The sequence below is a fragment of the Capra hircus genome, chromosome 28 (genome assembly GCF_001704415.2).
Source record: "Capra hircus breed San Clemente chromosome 28, ASM170441v1, whole genome shotgun sequence".
Lineage (NCBI taxonomy): Eukaryota > Metazoa > Chordata > Mammalia > Artiodactyla > Bovidae > Capra > Capra hircus.
This window is the reverse complement of record NC_030835.1, coordinates 26,187,750-26,202,646: the sequence shown is the minus strand read 5'-3', so window position 1 is coordinate 26,202,646 and position 14,897 is coordinate 26,187,750. Positions and strand designations below refer to the sequence as shown.

The following is a 14,897-nucleotide window of genomic DNA, read 5'->3' as shown; positions in this document are numbered from 1 at the left end:
TCACAGCCCAATAGTACCATATCAAATACTTAGTCAAGTGTTCAATGCCTGTATTTTGTGATAATAGAAAATAAAGTATTAGCAGTCTTATCTCTGAACTTTTAGCAGATTAGAATGACCAAGAACTTCAAATAGGATTATTCCTTCAGGTCTAGGATGATTCTACTTTATTCTAGGGAAAATACCTCACCTCTTTACTACAATGAATTTTAATATATAAAGATAGACACAGGGAGTAATTAAAAGCAAGCACATTCTGCTTCAAATCTTGAATGGTTTTCACTCGTGCCCTTTGTATTATTATTCCTTTATTGCAGGTGTGTGCATGGCCAGAAGCCAAAATCCAGGACAAGATGATTTCAAAATCATGCTAAAAGTTCAATGTTCATATTTCATTATCAAACTGTTCTTTTATGTTTGATCAAAACTTCAAATTTTAGTGTAAAGTTTTGAAAACTTCTCTACTCATCCTCCAAAGGCAATCATACATAGAAATCATAGTAATTTAAAAAAAAAACCCAAAACTATAAAAAGTGTCTTTAAAAACAAATAATTTTTCCCTCCTCCTTCCCAGCCAGCTGAAAGACATAGTAGAATCTAAAGAGTTTCCTCCTACTTCCTCTCTTTTTCCCTTCCCCCTTTACTTCAAAGAAAGTTAACTGCAGCAGGCCTGATCAGGAAGTCTGAAAGGAGAAAGCAGAAACTCATTTCTGTGCAAAAGGAAGGAAAACACAGAATTAACAATACCATGGTACACTGCTTCAAAAATGTATTAACATGCCTTCATTATACTGTATATAAGACGTTGATTTCTCTCCTCATTCAGTATTCTTTCCAAAATATTGAAAACTATGATCAGTGATTGTTGCACCCTGATTAACCAACCACAAGTCACTTCAAAAAATGACCAAATCAACTAAGTTAATACATGCCATCTGATACCCAATACACTGAAATTATTCAGAGAGATAAATGTAGGATTCAAACCAATAACCTAAAAGTGAGTCATCAGAAAAGACCTGTATTAATTTTGAGTCATCAGTTTTCTAATCATTATCTTACAATATATATTATTGTGATATATTAAATAGGGCTGTACAACTAAAAGCTAACTTATGGGAGCATTCTACTACAGAATAAAATGCTGAGATGAGAACTCAAGGAAAAAGATGGTGAACAGGAATTCCCACTATAAAACTATTTAAATAGATTCACAGTGAAGCATCATTTGGAATTTTTCAAACAAAACCTAAGCGTACTTACTCATCACCTAATACAGAAAAGCCATTTCCAAAGTTTTAACCTGCCCTACTTAAGAACTCTACAATGGATAATTAACACCCAGATTCAGAAGAAACTGCCTCTTGAAATTTAAATAAGTGAGAACAAACAGGGAGACCATTTAAAAAACTTAATTTTCCCCTAACTCCCTTTGACTTACATAAGGTTACCCTAAGGTTAAGATATGTCAAGGCACTATTTACAAAATCTATGCCAGGAACAGCTGCCATATTTAACATGCCAAGGAATTTAATGTACTGTTTGGACAACTGGTTAGAGAAAAGCATTCTGGGATAAAGTTACTCTAATTACATGAACTCTAAAAGTCTTTCCTTATGTGGACTATATATTTCATAAATTCATTTAAATAAATAACTTTGAAAACCTAGACTGAGCCATCTTCAGTCTCTGGAGTAAATTTTCATTGAAAATATTACAGTAGGTGCCTATAATGTACATACTGGAGTAAGTATTTTTATATTTTAAACCTGTTTTAAAAACATGAAATACAGAAATTAAAATGCGACAATAAGCTTTACTGTATATCATTTATTCCTTCAAAAACACTTAAACACTAAAATTAAGGTATGCTGGATCCTAAATCAAGTGCTTTTAGTGTAATTCCTTAAAACTAAAATTCACATAATTTATGAAACACAAACAGTTAAAATGTCAAGTGAATAATATCACCTTTGGAAGATATTATATCCTTCTAGGCCAGAGAGCAACTTACCTATACTAGCAAAAGGAAGATACGTAGCTAACAAAGATAATCATACAAATCACCAAATCAAACAAGACTTTAGCTCTCAAGCTTTTATTTCTAATAAAAATAATAAAATTGTCAGAATCTAAAACAGTTTTAAAATGTGTACAAAAACCCCTGTGTAATATGTTAGTACATTCTTTTAATCATTACAATTTTAATAAACATGTTGTAGAGTTTTAGGCCACCTGGCAAGAGTTTATTTTTAAAAGTAATTTCTACATAATGATTTCAGTTCTCTAAATCAAACCCAAGCTGTAACTTCTATAGTGCTAATCAGAAACCACAGAATTAAAACACTAAGTTGGAAGGTTCCTTTGATTTCACCTAGTCTAATTCCCACTAAAAGACTGTTAGAAATGAGACAAATTATAGTAAGACTATAAGCAAGCAAAATGGCAATCACAACTATAACCAAAACAAAATAAAACCCGAGGGAAAAGCTCTAACACCTCCAATATTAAACTATAACTTGTTATAAATTTTTAGCTGTAAATACCATAATCACAGTACAAAAATGAGGCCATTTAATGAACTATGAAAAATAATGTGTAAAGACAAAAGCACATCCATGCAGACTTCAAAGAAAAAAATAACATTTAACTAAGGGAATTATCATCTACTTTTGGGAGATCTAATAAAAGAAGAACCTAACTAATTCCCTAAGTATTATAACCTCACATACAACCAACCACTGCTCATTAACTCAAGCTCTTGTTCTTTCCATGGAAACAATGCCTCTATATTTTACTTTTGAAATCAGTAACTATTCTGAAATGAAACAGGAATATGGACTTTCAGCTTCATTTTAAAAATCAAGTCAAACTAGTCCAGTTGTACGTTCTTTCAATGTACTTACTATGTTATCTTAAACATTTAAGGAAAAGAAACCTATAAAATACTGATATAATTCAATCTAAAATTCAAATATACCAAGAAAACAAACTGCTGTGCATTTTAACCTTTACCTTTAAAAAATTAACTGATAAAACATAACTAGAGATTTTAAAAACATTTAGCTTCCTACTTTTGATATGAGTTTCTTTACATGATTTAAATCTAAAAACCAGCTAGAAAACGTTTTTCCAATTAAGTTTTGTATTTAAATTGCAACAACTGGGAATTAAAATCTAGAAACTGCACAATTCAACTTATGACAATCTAAAAGGAAAATTACCACTTAAAAAGAAAATGAACTACTATTATGCTAAACTGATATGCATGTATATAGCAAATACTAATCTCATTTAATTACATGAATTGACCCAAATCTTAACCTTTAGAGCTGGAGACAAAGATAATTTATACTAATATCTAACCAGTTATTATCTAACAATGAACATCATTTGAATGGCAGGGACTTTTATTTTGCTCACTTGTGCATGCACAGCCACAGGATGCTGCCTGGCTCATAAGTAAGTTCTCCGTGTGTACTGACTGGATAAATCAATCATTTACCCTATAATCAAACTTTATCAAATGCATTAAGTTTCTTATATACCTTGATGTTAGCTAGAAAGCTAGACTTAAATATTCAAAAGAATATCTGAATATCAACGAACCTTAATGAAGAGGTAATTTTTTAAAGTGACCTGAAATTTCTTACCTGGTAGGGCTGAAAGGCACTATCTTCAGTTAAAAAATCCAGTTGTTTATCTACAAGGAATTCTACTGCAGTGATTGAACTGGGTACACTTTTTTCAACCAGGGGTTTGAAAGTCTGGAAGAGAAAAAAAAATTCTAATGGTTATTTTCTGGGTTTTATCCTCAAAATGTGAAGGGGTATATATAAACACAATGTATTAAAGTCATTATTATAATGATTTTAGGCTACCAATTAATATCAGTTTTCATAATCTAAAGTGATGCTTTTATCTGGAGTATTTTCTATTATTAAAAAGAAATTAAGTAGATTTTAAGAAATCATTTGAAAAAAATCCCAGTCTATTAATACATCCCAGTTGTTGAAAAGGATATAATCAAATATACATATGTATAAAAATTCCTAATCTAAAGAAAGAGAAATTGTTCCCAGAAAAGCAAACTGGATAGGAGAGGTTATTATCCCAACTCTTTTAAAATATTGTTAAGTATTATTCTGTATAAAACAGAGTAGTTATGATTTACATGTGTAGTTTATTTACATGTGTAGCTCACTCACATCAAGGATTTTAAATGATCAGGATGCATCTGGTCTTTTAACTCCACCCATGTACTACTTACCTCCGCCCCTGCCCCAAGCACAAATAAAAATCCAGCTGCTTCAGTAACAGCAGTACTGGGGGAAGGGCGCAGGAAAAGAAGAGGGAGGTAAAAATTATTTCACAGAACTCACAATCACCTTCCAGTAAACTCTCTCCAGATTTTCACTATTATAAAACAAAACAAAACAAAACAAAACAAGGGGGCATGCGGTGGTGGAGGGATGACCTGAGCAAATCCATAGTCATTTGAAGACAACTTTTACATAAATGAATTTACTCGTATTTTGGGTAGGAGGTGGGAGTGAAGGAGGCAAGAGAGGAAAAGGAAGGAAGGAAATAAAGGTACTAGGTATGCACTTTTTATGACTATCCTAATTATTTTCAAAGTAGAAGCAATTTGAATAAAAGCCAAGGATATTATATCCATGATAGTGTTTTAAAACTTACAAATGAAAACAATATTCTACTGTTTTAAAAACATAGTGACTTTACTATTAAAGAATCTAAGTTTGGAAAATGAAATAAAAAATCAACTCAGTTTCTGAAGTACTTGTATCACAAAGGGAAATCTTTCTTGCTACAAGCAACTTGTGCGACCGTTTGGATGTAAACCAAAGATTTCTGCAGACAGTAGAAATCTCCAGGAGATACAAAGCCATTGTAATTCCCTCTTATTTATGTCTTTAAAAAAATCTAACATCTTGCTAATCACAACTAAACACTCAGCTGAAAAACCTTTCAAGATTTTTAATTCAGAATGGCTCTTAAACAGTTAACTTCTCTGTTTAAGAAATTATCTTTAAAGCTTTCATCAGGAGTCTGTTTTGAAAAAGCTGAAAACACAAGAGAATAAATAAGCATTTTAAACATGCCTTATTCCTATACTATTCACTTCATGAACTAATAAATCTATTTGTTCATAAATGAACATAAAAAATTATCTTACATTTCCAATTTACTTTCAGTATTTATGATTAGAAAACCTAATCACAGTAATATCTTCCCATGTTCTAGGGCTAACCTTTTATGTATCAAAAGTATTTTTTTTGTGTGGGAAGTTACATTTTTCAAAACAGATATTTCCCTATAATTTAGCTATCTCCTGCTTCTGTGGCCATCTGACACTTTCCATTTACCATAACTAAATTCTTTACGAGAAATATGTAACATTCTCAAATTAAATCTGTTTAATTTTTAGCAAAAAAATTAGAAAACACTGGCAGCTTCTCAAGAGAACTTTAAATCCCTGAACTTTATCAAATGCTCTTATTTTTTTCTAAACAGTACCAAATCAGGTCAACTTGGGAAGGTTAAAAAAAGGCCCACAAAAGGTACTACCTAAATGCCTATTGTACCGATTCAATTAAGGAGGACTGGGAAAAAAAGTCAACTTCTCCACTCCGAGTGCCTCTTTCTTACGCAAATAATACAGGTGGTTTGCATTTCCTATGAGACCTAGTCATTTTATAATATGAAAAACATTCCTGTGAAGAGAACCTCTCAGAACTCTGCTTTTTAAGGTAAGTCAGAGATCTAAGGGTAAATTTCAATAGGCCAATTTATCATAATTTAAATTACTGAGAAAAAAAATTTAGTTTCCAGGCTAAAATTAAAAAAAAATTCTCATTTTAGGGTATCGAACTGAAAGCCACAGGTAGAATCTAGCTATCAGAAATGTTAAAAGACTAGTTTATAATGGCCTGTTTCTGATGCATGAGTATTTATAATAACCATGTACAAATGGAAGTCAAAAGTACACCATGCTTCTTAAATAGCAAATAGGACAAGGACTTGCAAATTTTAAAACGTGCAATTACTCTTAAACTACAAATATGTTCCCAAGTGCCGATACTTTTATAGTACTTGTTAAAGAAATGTTTCAATATGTATTAAACAAGCAACCCTAAAAATGTGCGACTGTTCCTACTTTACTGAAAAATTAAAGACTAACAACATATAAAACTGAGTTAAAATACATGCTAATTCCCTAAAGTGGCAAATCAATGATGTAACCATTAATAATTTTTGTATCCAAGTCAAAAACATCCACTTTAAAGACATTAGCTTAAAAATAGAAACAAATATTTAAATACAAGTGAATGAATCCTACAGATTTTGGATGAATCTGTAGTATCTCACGGGTCTAGGTGCACTGGAATGCAAAGAAACTAGAGCTCATGCATAGCTAAGTGACTCAAGACTCTAAAGATATGCCATTCTATGAGGAACTTCCACAGCCTAAGGGGAAGCTACAAGCTACCATCAGATGAAAGTCACAGTAGAATGTGACCCTAATCACAAAATGACTTCATTCTAACGCTGAAAAAAGTCTTTGAAAATCCAAATTAAAACTGCCAACTAAACAAAACACTTTTTCAATTTCATTAATGGACTGAGAGTTTAAGGTCCTTTGTCTTTGTTAACTGCACTTTAAAAATAGTATAAAGTCAAATAAATACTTAGTAGAGAGCCTGCATTTCTACTAGGGCCTACCACGCTATAGGAAGAATGCTTAGAACAACTGTATCCTGTTTGGGGCTCCATGCTGCACCACATTCCATTCACATGAGGAAGAGGCGAACAGATGAGCCCTCCTCGAAAAACATTTTTAAAATAAATCAGCTACAGTTCTCAAACATAACTCAGCTGCTCAAACAAACCATGTTAAAGCTCACCATTTAACATCTGACTGGAAATTCACAAGGTTTATGTCTACAGTCCAAGTTTCTAACAATCTCCAGTTAACATTTAACAATTTCTTTTCCAAGTGAAAAAAATTAGGCTCATAAACTACAAAAATCTGATATAAATCTCAAAATACTAAAGCAGAAAACAATCTAAGATACATTTTTAGAAGTCAAGGTTTAGTCTTAAAAAAAAAAAAAAAGATTGGAGTGACTCGAAAGAACAAAGTCCAAATTCCCACCCAAGCAGGTCTATTGAAAAACACGATACTGTTAGAAAACAAGTTGGGGGTGGGGACAAGCATACAGACAGAAAAAATCCTCACAAAACAAATACCCCTACTTCCCTTGAAACATTATATTCTAAAACCCTAACCCAAAACATTTCTGCTATAATACTTTAAACAACTGAGCTTGTTTTTTTTATCGTACAGTGTTAGGAAATTACTACCGACACAATAAATCTCTCTCTAAACAAATGAAATCATTAAAAATTCTAAAAAACTAAGACCACGAAAGCTGGACCTGAAAAAGACAGTGACCGTAATTCCTAAAATCGAGAAGCAAAACCAAATGTAAATTAAGACAAAAGAAAAAGGAAGCAGAAAAATACAAACCGTACTTTGTTCTTGAGAATTTTAAAGTATCTTTAAATCTCTGATATCCACGACAAGGCTTTAAAGGTCAAGAAGTATAGCTGACATTTCCATTTTGTTCTTGAGCAGTATTTTTAAAAAAAATCTAGCCTCAATAATTCTTAAGTCTTCAAAAATCACAGGAAAAGGGCTCTCAAGCCAAGCATTTCTGAGCTCACTTGCAGCGTCGTCATTGTATAGTAAGAAAAGCCAAGACCACAGAACGAAGCAGAGGCTGTAACCTAACAAGTCTCCGACGAGCAAATGACGATCTTCTGTCTGCTCTGGCTCAGTCCTGGCAGTGACGAGGATTACAACTCGCTCTTTGTCATCAGCACTGTGGTGTTAACGACCAAGAAATCCTGCAGCTGAAGCTCTGCTGCATCCTCCGATCTGGGTCAGGATAATTTCTCCCGAGGTCGCTTACATAACCAGTAAGATACTCCAGATAGAGAGAACAGCCATCCATCAGCTAGAGAAAGCCTTTTCCCACTGTACTCTGTCTGTGTGGAAACACACTGCAGTAGCTTCCAACAGCGCAGACACCCAAATGAGAACGACTACTTGGCTTAGGGCACACTGAGAGAAGGGAAGAGGCGGTGCTCTGTAAACTGTAACTAATCCTCCGTCACAGGTGCTGATGGAGTCACTTCCAGCACGAGTCACATTACTGGTGATTACTCATTTGGCTGCGCCATAGAGACTGGCTCATAATTTTAACAACAGACAAAGACAGACTAGTGGCGAGACTGAGAGCTCAAGTTTACTGTCTCCTTCAGAAGGCAAATGCAAAGTTTCTGCCTTACAGATTCACCAAGGTGAGAAAGTGCAAAAAACAAGTAAGACGTAAATATCTCTCAGCTGGGCAAAAGTAAAAGGTAGCTTTAAACCTATGAAGAATACTTTCTAGTGTGTTTTCAAGTAAAGAATTTACTTTTACTCATTCTTCATTGGAAATACACTGATATTTTAAAAAACACCGGGGGGGAAACAGTTTAAAACATTTCTGGGGTAATAATCTAAGTGAAATCAAATGACATAACCAACAACCACACCAACACTTTACTCAAAAGAAAAACTAACTGGTAATATTTATTTTGGCAGATTAAAAAATATTCCTGAAACATTTTTATTATTTTTAAGAATAATTTAAATAGTTCATAGTTATAAAAACCTTTAATAGCTACAGATGGCTATTCAGCACCTGACACGTGATTAGTCTGAACTGAGATCTGTGCTGTATGTATAATCAACACACTGAATATGAAGAAAGAATGTCAGATATCTCCCAGTACAAGAAAAGATTCACCTATTTTTAATGATGTGTGTGAATGGCCTTTTATTTTAAATTTGTCCCAATGTTAGGTATTGCAATTTCAATAAATCTAAAAATTTACACTGATTTTAATACCACACAACCAATTTATTAAATCGTCTTAAGAGAAAAACTTCCAATTCCCAGCCAATGCCCTGTCCCTTTAAATCTATTCCAGATGTATCAGCTTCATTTCATAAAAAACATTACGTTAACTACTAGAAAAAAAAGATATTTTAAATTTAGTCTATTATGCATTGTACTTATGAAAATCTCAATCCATTTTTGTTTTAAAGATGAGAGGAATAGTGATTATTCTAAAAATATTAGTAAAACTCAGTTTTAGAACAGTGATAGAAATGAAATGTAACTTTAGAACAAAGTACTTTTTAATAATGAGTCAAGTGAATATTAAATCACATATAGAATACCAGTATTTCATTTCATAATTACTGAAGATATGATCATAAAACATGTATGGAATTGAAAGAATTCAGTGTAATATAAGTTTACAAAAAAAACAACTGGAGTAATATGGCAGCCTTATTCTGAGCTCAAAACAAACAGCAAATATTTGATTCAGGTTATTACATTATATTATAAACTATCAAATTTTAAAACAGGGCATACTACTTTTCTACAGTTTACTATATATTAGAGAATGAGTTAAATATTTCACAAGATGCATTTTATAATCTCGCATAAATTTCAGATTTGACTATGTTGTTATTAACTTAAAAAAATGTTTGTTCCTCAAGTACTATGTGCCCTACAAAATCAAGTAGCCTTAAGAACTATACTTAACAACTGCCACAGTATTTATATACTGCTAGTGATACACAATTTAATAATTTTATAAAATTAAAATAACATCAGTACCGAAAAACCACTCATTTTCATTTCATACATCACGGTTACATTAAAGTTAGATATTTTTCCATTACCATAAATACTACATTTTTGTTGTTTAGTTGCTAAGTCCTGTCTGACTCTTTGTGACATAGTCGATTCTTAATGGAAATAAATAAAGGTTACAAGTGCAACTAGCTGAAAACCTTAAGTATCTTCCTAATGTTTAAATTGGGCTTGATAAACATTTTTATAGGGCTTCGTTGGTGGCTCAGATGGTAAAGAATCCACCTGCAATGCAAGAGACCAGGGTTCAATCCCTGGGTCACGAAGATCCCCTGGAGAAGGGAACTGCAACCAACTACAGTAGTCCTGCTTCGGAAATCTCATGGGCAGAGGAGTCTAGTAGGCTACAGTCCATAGGGTTGTGAAGAGTTGGACATGGTTGAGCAAGTAACCCAAATATTTTTATAAATATATAAATGTATGTTCGGTCTGGTACACTGACAAATTTCTAACAAATAAAAATACTGAAGTAACAATATGAGAAAGCATTGAGTAGCAAGCGTAAGTTGCTTAGCTCTTACAACATGTCTCCTTAAATTCTCTCATTCTTACAACTTGTAAGAGATGTTATTAAATATCACCTTTCAGACGGCAAAAAACACAAATTTGAGGAGAGCAGCATTTTAATTCTTCAAACTGGCTCTTCTTGCGGCTTATACCTTCCTTAATGCATTAAGGAAGGAAGTTGAAGAGTTAAATTTTTTTTCTTTTTTTTTTTTTCGGTTGGGTAAAAGGTCTTTTCTGGCAGCTAAACCAGGCTAGAGGAAGAGGAAACTACTCCAGTTACTGCCCAGAAATACACATCTCTGACTTCCTTCCTTTTTAGCTGGTTTCTAGGTTACAAGCTGAATAAGTCAACAGAGGTGAGAAAGTAAACAGAGGCTAAAAGGAAGGCAATACTGTATGGCTATCCGAAGAAAATCTGTTCCTTCCAATAATTGTAGAACCTTTATACATATAATTAAGAGTTAAACTAGCATTTTGGTACCATTTATTTTGAACCATGAAAGAAACCCCTCATCTTTACAGATACAGAAATCTAAACAAACAAGTGGATTTCTCCAAGTATACAGACTGTACAAAACACCAAAAACCTCTAAGTTTCAGTGCTTTAGCATTTTAAGTACTTTTTCAGACACAAGGATAGGAAAATAAGAGAAACAATAGTAATTTTAAAATGATTTGAACTTGATATGGCCTTATCTGAAGCTGATTAGATTGAGGAAAATACTTTTCAATATGTCCTATTGTCCTATTAATCTATAAAATATATAATCAAATGCATAACTGTTGCATTGTGGTTTATTACCCTAATGACTAACATCTTCACATTAATATATCTATGTAGATATTCCAGGCACTGCAAACGCGGTGTAGCATGGTATACTTCAACAGACCATGAAGTTCCAGGATTTCCAGATGATACAGACCTAACACTGATTTTTAACTCTCTTTTCTCCCCTAAGCATGCAGGACATTCAATCAACCAGTATGTGTGCGATGTCCTGAATTGGTGCACCTTTCCCTCCCTTCTTCACAACATCCTGGGTAAAGTGCCCCAGTCATAAGAGGAAAGTTATGCAACAATAGAATGTGTTCATTTAACTCTGTAAATATTTATCATAATTTTTATGACATATAGTTGACTAAGAAAAATCACTGCTGAGAACACAAAAGCACTATGCAAACAGTCTCTGTGTTTCAATAAGCATTATGGCTGAATTCAGTGTCCTTTTATCTTTTCCTTCTAGTCCTTCTGAGTACTAATAAAGCACATACTCTAACTGGAGTAGTAGTTTTATCTGTTTGTCCTATCTATGGCTTCTCTTTAAGAATCTCCCTGATCAATCTTTTTTCTTCCCAATAATCATGAGGTTTTACTTACAATCATTCCTCTGTAATGGCAAGGAATTGGTTTCAGGGTCTAGGAGGATATCAAAATCTTTCAAGGCTCAAGTTTCTTACATGAAATATAATAGTATTTGCATATAACCCTCCCATATACTTTAAGTCATCTCTAGATTACTTATAATACCTAACATAAATACTATGTAAATAGTTGACAGCTTTAGTGGCCCAGTCATGTTCAACTCTTTGCAACCAAATAGACTGTAAGCCTGCCAGCCTCCTCTGTCCAAGTAATTCTCCAGGCAAGAATACTGGAGTGGGCTGCCATTCCTTTCTCCAGGGGATCTTCCCAACCCAGGGATCAAACCTGGGGTCTCCTATCTTGCAGGCAGATTCTTTACTGTCTGAACCACCGGGAAAGTCCCCAAAATTGTTGATAGGCACAAGAAAAATTCAAGTTTTGCTTCTGAGAATCTTTTGGTATTTTTCCTTCTGAAAATTTTCATCCATGGTTGATTGACTCCTCATATGCAGAACACACAAGTAGGGAGGTCTGACTGTCCTTCTCCTCTACAACTTCATGGGTGTATGCCATTAAGGTAACTAATTTTTCTTTCCATTAATAAATAATTCCAGGACTTCCCTGAGGGTCAAATGGTCAAGAATCCACCTGTCAAATGCAGGTAACATGGACCCAATCCCTGGTCTGGGAAGATTCCACATGCCATGGGACAACCAAGCCCATGGACCACAACTACTGAGCGCTGCAACTGCTGAAGCCCCGGCACCTAGACCAAGAGAAGCCACCCGCAAGGAGAAGCACGTGGCACCTCCCCATCAGAGGCGCTGCCACTCGCCGCAGCTGAAGAGAGCCTGTGTGAAGCAATGAAGATCCAGTGCAGCAAGAAATAAAATTAAAACTTATAGCAATAGATTTTTAGACCTAAATTTTCATCTTACTCTAACCTGTATTTTATAGCTTTTATATTTTTTATATTTTATATTTTTTATATTTTATATACTACTGGAGGACACAGATATACCCTGTAACCACATAAAACCAAAAATAACTAGAATTAAATGCTAAGTTTTCACGCTTCTTTCAAAACCACTAGAAATAGTCTCACTACAATTTTAGAAATAGTTGCCTCCAAATTCATTAATACAGTGATGTTTGATGATTTACTTTGGTTCCCTTGCTTATATTATAATATTCTGAATACCTGATATTTTTCCTTTAAACCTGTCAATAATGTTAAAAAAAACTATTCCATAATTTTAATATGACTGATAAAAATATCAAGAACATTTTGCAAGCAAACACATCAAATTTATGGAAAATATAATCAGACAAGTTCTAGAAAGAAAGAAAAGAATAAATACAAATCAATGATATGGAACTAGCCATAAAAGATACAACACATTTTTAATGCTTTAATTAATACAACAAAGTGAAACTGGAACACAACACACATAAATAATAATCAATGGATTGTTTAAAAAGTCCCAAAATAGTTTCAGGTAAGTATGGGAATTTAGGGTAAAATAAAGGTGGATTTTCAAATCAGAGGGGGTAAAATGAAAATGAGGAAATCAAATACAAGAAAAACAGCTGTTAAAACAGAAATGGAACTTTAGTGACTAAGGTTCTCATTTTTACAGATGAAGAAATGGACATTCAGGGAGATTAAATGACTTTTATCAAAATACTTGTAGAAACGCTGCAACTAGAAACAAGATTTCTGAATTCATAACTGAATGAATGACTTTTACTATGTAATACAGTGTAAAAGAACCATGTTTTCTTCACGCTTGTTGACATGAGGTAGCAGAGAGCAAAGTGTCTTGCGATCTGCTGAATAAACCTTTAAACTTTGAACGTAAAATGGAGGAAACCGAAGACACTTATTTCAATTATCAAAAAGAACAAGCACGTATCAAAAAGAACTAGGTAAACAATTCAACATAAAGGAGCTTTTAAAGATAACTTCTGAAAAACAGGTGGCTCAGACGGTAAAGCGTCTGTCTACAATGCGGGAGACCCGGGTTCGATCCCTGGGTTGGGAAGATCCCCTGGAGAAGGAAATGGCAATCCACTACAGTACTCTTGCCTGGAAAATCCCACGGACGGAGGAGCCTGGTAGGCTACAGTCCATGGGGTCTCCAAAGAGTTGGACACGACTGAGCAATTTCACTTTCACTTTCTTTCTGAAAAACAGCATTTCAGACAATGAGAAAACACTGATATTAATAGTTTTTCAGTTTAATTATTTTGTCACTAGTATGTCTGTCAAGAAAAATATATTTAAATGTAGAAAGTGTAAACTAGGAATTAAAAATAAACTAAACCATACAAAACACATATTGGATCCTGTTTCTAGAAAAAATTAGTTTTCCTTATAAATAATGTAATTATTTTCAGTTCAGTTCAGTCGTTCAGTTGTGTCTGACTCTTTGTGACCCCACTGACTGCAGCGCACCAGTCCTCCCTGTCCATCATCAACTCCAGGAGCTTGCTAAAACTCATGTCCATCGAGTCAGTGATGCCATCCAACTATCTCATCCTCTGTCGTCACCTTCTTCTGGCTTCAATCTTCCCCAGCATCAGGGTCTTTTCCAATGAGTCAGTTCTCTGCACCAGGTGGCCAAAGTATTGAAGCTTCAGCTTCAGCATCAGTCCTTTCAATGAATATGCAGGGTTGATTTCCTTTAGGATTGACTGGTTTGATCTCCTTGCAGTCCAAGGGACTCTCAAGAGTCTTCTCTAACAACACAGTTCAAAAGCATCAATTCTTTGGCGCTCAGCTTTCTTTATAGTCCACTCACATATCCACACATGACTACTGAAAAAATCAGCTTAGACTAGATGGACCTTTGTTGGCAAAGTAATGTCTCAGCTTTTTAATATGCTGTTTAGACTGGTCATACATAGCTTTTCACTTTCATGCATTGGAGAAGGAAATGGCAACCCACTCCAGTATTCTTGCCTGGAGAATCCCAGGGACGGGGGAGTCTGGTGGGCTGCTGTCTATGGGGGCACACAGAGTCGGACATGACGGAAGTGACTTAGCAGCAGCAGCAGCTTTTCTTCCAAGGAGCAAGCATCTTTTAATTTCATGGCTGCAGTCACTATCTGCAGTGATTTTGGAGCCCCCCAAAATAAAGTCTGTCACTGTTTCCATTGTTTCCCCATCTATTTACCATGAAGTGATGGGACCAGATGCCATGATCTTAGTTTTCTGATGTTGA

The 14,897-nt window shown here is 34.1% G+C and overlaps 1 protein-coding gene across 3 annotated transcripts in view; it reads right to left on the bottom strand.

The window, feature by feature from the left end:
- Nucleotides 1–14,897, bottom strand: part of JMJD1C (jumonji domain containing 1C) — a 320,800-nt gene that overhangs the window by 83,613 nt on the left and 222,290 nt on the right. For 2 of the 3 annotated variants that reach the window (XM_018042212.1, XM_018042211.1), the window contains exon 3: nt 3,654–3,767. Coding sequence is in view for 1 of the 3 variants with exons in the window: in XM_018042211.1 (XP_017897700.1) it covers nt 3,654–3,767 (114 nt within the window). In the remaining 2 variants the exon portion in view is untranslated. Of the gene's footprint in view, nt 1–3,653; nt 3,768–7,557; nt 8,165–14,897 lie in introns of those variants that run through there. The other variant, XM_018042213.1, reaches the window with a different exon arrangement.